At 37.1% G+C, this 5,221-nt stretch overlaps 1 protein-coding gene across 1 annotated transcript in view; it reads left to right on the forward strand.

Moving 5' to 3' along the window:
- Positions 1–5,221, forward strand: part of LOC107037011 (beta-1-syntrophin) — a 207,556-nt gene that overhangs the window by 170,168 nt on the left and 32,167 nt on the right. Inside the window, exon 3 of the mRNA XM_015255323.1 lies at positions 3,216–3,424. Within this exon, the coding sequence (XP_015110809.1) occupies positions 3,216–3,424 (209 nt within the window). The remainder of the gene's footprint in view (positions 1–3,215; positions 3,425–5,221) is intronic.

Raw genomic sequence — 5,221 nt, forward strand, 5'->3', positions numbered from 1 at the left:
CCCCCCCCACGACTCCCTCCCCCCTTTTCTCCAATAACCGTACAAGTTTGAAGTGCACGCGAACACGTCAGTCTCAACTTGAAATTGAGTTGTCATCCACTCGTACAAAGTTACAGTGCCCTCATAATGTAGCCCGGCGGAGTATTACGGGAAAACTATTAGTAATCGGAACTATAATGGATGAGATTATTAGTCAGCTTGAGTGATTGTCGATATTCATTGGAATGCCAATTTTCGTCGGGAGTTCGTTTGGAATGGATTGAGTTTTCATTTCTAATTCTGTAGAGGAAGAGGTTAAGTTATATTTCTGAGGTGACCCCAATTAAAGAGCTTTCACTCGAAAGCAAAAACTAAGAGAAATCAGTGCGATGACAGAATTATATTATTATTCATTTTGACTGCATGTCGATATTCATTGAAATGACATCTCTCTGAATTCGACTAGAGTTCATTTGGAGCGGAGTGAATTTTCATTTCCAATTTAGCAGAGAAGAACATTACGTAATATTTTTAAAGTGATTCGACCTTTCTATATAATTTTTTGACACCTAAAGGAGGAGAATGTTGGATTTGAATGTAAAATTTTTCTTCACATCCAATTTTAATGCGGTCGTGACGATTAGATTATGATTTCTAGTTCAACGTCAGTATTAGAGCGAATTTTAGGAACCGAGACAGATTGTTAATATAGTAATGAATCAGGGTCTAAAGGGAAAGCAAAAATTAACAGAAATAAATGCTATTATAGAATGACATTATTATTCATCTTGACTATCGATATTCATAGGAATGACATTTCTCTGAATTCCACTAGAGTTCATTTGAAGTGGAGTGAATTATCATTTCTAATTTAGCAGAGAAGAATATTACGTCATATTTTTGAAGTGGTTCGACCTTTCTATATAATTTTACGACACATAAAGGAGGAGAATGTTGCATTGGAATGTAACATTTTTCTTCACATCCAATTTCAAAGCGTTCGTAATGATTAGATTATGATTTCTAGCAAACTTTAGGCAATGAGACGGATTGTAAATAGAAATGGATGCGAGACTACCTTCTCGAAACAGCAACGATCAAACATGAAAAATCAAAACCTCAAGTACAAAGTTCCAAGGGAAACAAAAACTATCAGAAATCAGTGCTATTATAGAACGATATTATTCCTCATCTTGACTGTAGGTCGATATTGATTTGAACGTCACATTTCCGCAAAATGAAATTTGAACCCATCATCAATCGATTGAACTGTCGCTCCTAATTCAAAATGAATATGGGATCAAACTCCCGCCTGTAACTAGACCCCGAACACGAATTTAGTTTAAATAAAAAAGAGAATGATGAAACATTAAGTGGATCAGTGGCAGCGTGCTTGCCAGTATCGTTTACGTAGAATGTCGGCGTAATATTCTTTTGATCGGAAATCCAATATTTTTCCCTGTTTCCCAGTCATTAGCTTCGCATCTCGACAGGGCATTACAGTTATCCTTCTTCTCCACCCCCTCGTATCTTCCTCCAACCGAGTTGCAAGCGCTCTATGTTCCACTTTCGTTCATTCATCCGTATAGATATACCCCCCGGTATACATCATACCCTCTGCCTAGTCTCAGCAGCCTTATATTCACCGAGCGTTTCACGTCATCCGCGATTCAAGAAGAGCGAGATACGCGGCGATGGTTTTACGATACCCAGACTGACATCCTGAGGTTCCGTGCCTTCGTGACTAATCGCGTTCAATTTCTGTCGGAAGCATTAAAGTTTTCACGTTAAAACGTACACCACTCGCTCAGTGTGCACCCCAGTCTCTCGTTGCCTCTCAGTGGCAAGGAGTGTTATGTACCATGTCGAGAATCTACGGGTCACGCTTCATTTAAAAACTTTACACTCGATAACTCTCTTATCCAATTTTACCCACGTGTAGAAGGCTGGAGTCTATCATTCATATTTCAGAGACGTATTCATTGGGGGTTGAAGAGTAATTCGATTACCAATTGCTCGTAATATTTACAATAACTGAAGAAACATTATTATGTGAATCGAATAAAGTCATTTATTTCAAATTGCTCTATTCATTTCATTAAGGTTTGCAATTTCCAATCTTTCTGTTGGAAATTGCAAACCTGAAATTGGACAATTTATGTATTTCTTGCGATGAAAATGTGGATATTATATGGAATTGATAGTTCATTCATCCTAAATGAATTTTCTATTAGGATTGGATAAACTATTCCTTTGGGTCGACAGTGAGGCCCTTGTTCAAAACAATTCGAGAAAAAGAGACGTGTCATAGCATTTGCTTCGAAAAGTCAAGTCAGTTCGGCTCTAGCAGTCCACCAAGACACATCAAAAAATTTCTGCCATCCAATACTAAAATCAATATTAACCATCTTATTCCAATCGTGATATCCAAATTAATTAAACCAAATTAAATTATCTTGACTCGTCTAACCACTAATAATCTAAAAAATATTTCAATCAAACTAAATCTATTGATAGATAATGCAAACAAACAAATTAAAAATATTTTACAAATTTCAACCGACTTTAATATTTATAACAACATTCAATATCGCTTTAAAAATATCGCTTTAAATTTAATGCAATGAATTGACAAAAGGGAAGAGCAAATATTTTAATAAGAAATATAAGGTGAGGTCCAATGTGTTAGTCATTCACAGATCTGTCAATTGTAATTCTTTGAAACTCGTATCAAACATCCAAGTAAATCAAATCCATTAATTATCGTATGTTTCATTCGAAAACAACAATAAATCAAATTTTAACCTGAGTGAAATTATTTCAGTAGCGAAGTGGTAAAACGGTATAAGTCAATTTTGACTACTGACCAGTTTTCAATCAATATCTCAGAATCTAAGGGAGATATTGAAAAAAAAATTTTTGCTATAACCTTTTTTGTGGAGCCGATTAAGTGCTACAACAACTGTAATTACGATAATTTCGCTGTTTCCCTTACATTCGGGAATATTCCTCAAAAACTCAACTGGGAGATGAGTCGACTTAAACACTTTACCACTTCGCTACAGATTTATACCTCAGGAGCATTTTTGAAAACGAGGCAACAGAGTTGCTTTATCGAAAAGAAGAGGAAACTCTTGAATCGAATTCCCTCGATATCATCAATCATTAATACTAATTCATCACTGTATCAATAAATCTCGACAAACCTTTCATGACGAATGTTCTTGTCATTCCAGAGGGGAGAATTTTAGAGCTTCATTCACCCGATGGCGTCCACGAGTGCTGGCTAAGAGCATCTGACAATGCTGAAGCGAATGTGTGGTTCAATGCACTTCACTCAGCACTAGCGGCTCTCACCCTCAAAGCCCTGAGGCTTGCATCTGCACTACCAGATCCTCCCCAGCTTCAACACATTGGATGGCTCGCCAGGCGACACTGTGTTCAGGTAAAATTCCCTCCTTACTTTAAATCATCTCAAGTGCATGGAAGCACTCACACTACTCCCAATAATGACGGAGAATATTATTCCTGGGAATATGTTGTAATGAGAAGTTGTTGAACGATCTATGCCGGGATGTCATCACGAGCGTCGTATATAGTTTGACAATTAATCGGTGATAATCAAATCGCCGTGTCATATCGGACGCTGCACAATTATGTGGGCTGACTGACGAATAGACTCCATGATTGTCACGGCTACGGTGTCGTGTAGCCTCTCACACATAACCCTCCCTCCCGTTCTAAATATTAGGCCGTCAACTGCTCTCTAGTGCGGAAGCCGAGGAGAAATGTGCTATTTACGATGTAATCGGCGGGAACAATTGGATGATGAAACCCTCTTGATGACATCCTGACGTTAGTTCGGGTTATATTATTCTAATTGGTTTTGTGGCAGTGTCACGGGTTATTACAGCCGACGGGGGATGAAATATTGGAATTGTGTCGATGGATGTTTGGACGGTTTGAGGTGACAGACGTGTAAAGACTTAAAATTGTTGTAAGTTTATTGGGCTGAATAATTGTTTCGAATGATTAATGATTCTTTAGTCATATGAGGATGAAATCTTGTCATTGAAAAATGAAATATTCTGTTAATTTTCTGTTCGAATGATCTGGAAATCAACAACATACTTGATTTTTCAGGTCAATTATTTTGTGAAAGTTCAGAAAAGCCAGGAAATTTCAGGGAAAAATTGAAAATTCATGGCATTTTGTTTCTGAATATTCATGTTTCACTGAAAATTCAATCAAATTGTAAAAGTTCCGTCTCACTCCCCCCGAAAACTCATGAATTTTCGTGAATTCTACTTGAAATTTGAAATTTCATAACCATTTTTTCCCTAAATTCGATTCAATGTCACTCTGATGGGATTTACTATAATATCTTCCATCAAATTTCAATAAAGTTCTAACAGTGAATAAAAATTCAGTTCATTTTAGCGCTGAATATTTATGTTTTTATCCAAAAAATAGAACCTCTCGTCTTGTACTGATCAAAAATCTCAAATTCCATTAAATTTTCATGTACAAGAGCTCCAGAACTATTATTTTTTTAATCAATTGACAATTCTTCTGGGATTTCAAAGAATTTGGTAATTCAAAATTCAAATTCGCTGATAAAACGAATGTAATGTGAATTTCCGGTCAATTATTCCGTAAAAATTCATAAAAAACCGGAAACCCCGACGGCCTGGTGCAGAGTTTAAACCATTTAAAAGTCTTTATCATCATCGCAATATACTCAGTCGAGTCGCAGCGCTCTAAAACATCAATAAAAAAACCGGAAATCAATTCAAAATTCAGGCTACATCTAGTTACTACCAATAATCCCTCAGAAGTAGGAAACAAATTCCCTGAAATTACGAATAGATCCCTAAAAACAGAAATTTTACTTCTCTCTGCGGGAAACATTCGGGAGCATCACTGAACATATTCCAACAATACCCTTCGTGGCCTACAAGACACAATTAAATTACTGCAACCACTGCGTTAATCTCAACTCAGTAGCTCATCTTCGCTATCTAATTGAATTTGGAGGCACCCGTATTTGGCTCTTCCCTATAATCACATCATCGACGGATGTCACGCGGTAATTCAACTGCAGAATTAAAAAAAACTTCATATTCCGATTATAGCAATCTTAATTGATCTTCCTTTCTATCGTCGAAAGGAAATCACAGTCACTCTCTGAACGGAGCCTGCAGCAACGGATTGAGGATGCAAGGGCGGGGGGGGGGGGGGG

This window comes from Diachasma alloeum, unplaced genomic scaffold (genome assembly GCF_001412515.2).
Source record: "Diachasma alloeum isolate Michigan unplaced genomic scaffold, Dall2.0 Dall_scaffold_00177, whole genome shotgun sequence".
Classification (NCBI taxonomy): Eukaryota; Metazoa; Arthropoda; class Insecta; order Hymenoptera; family Braconidae; genus Diachasma; species Diachasma alloeum.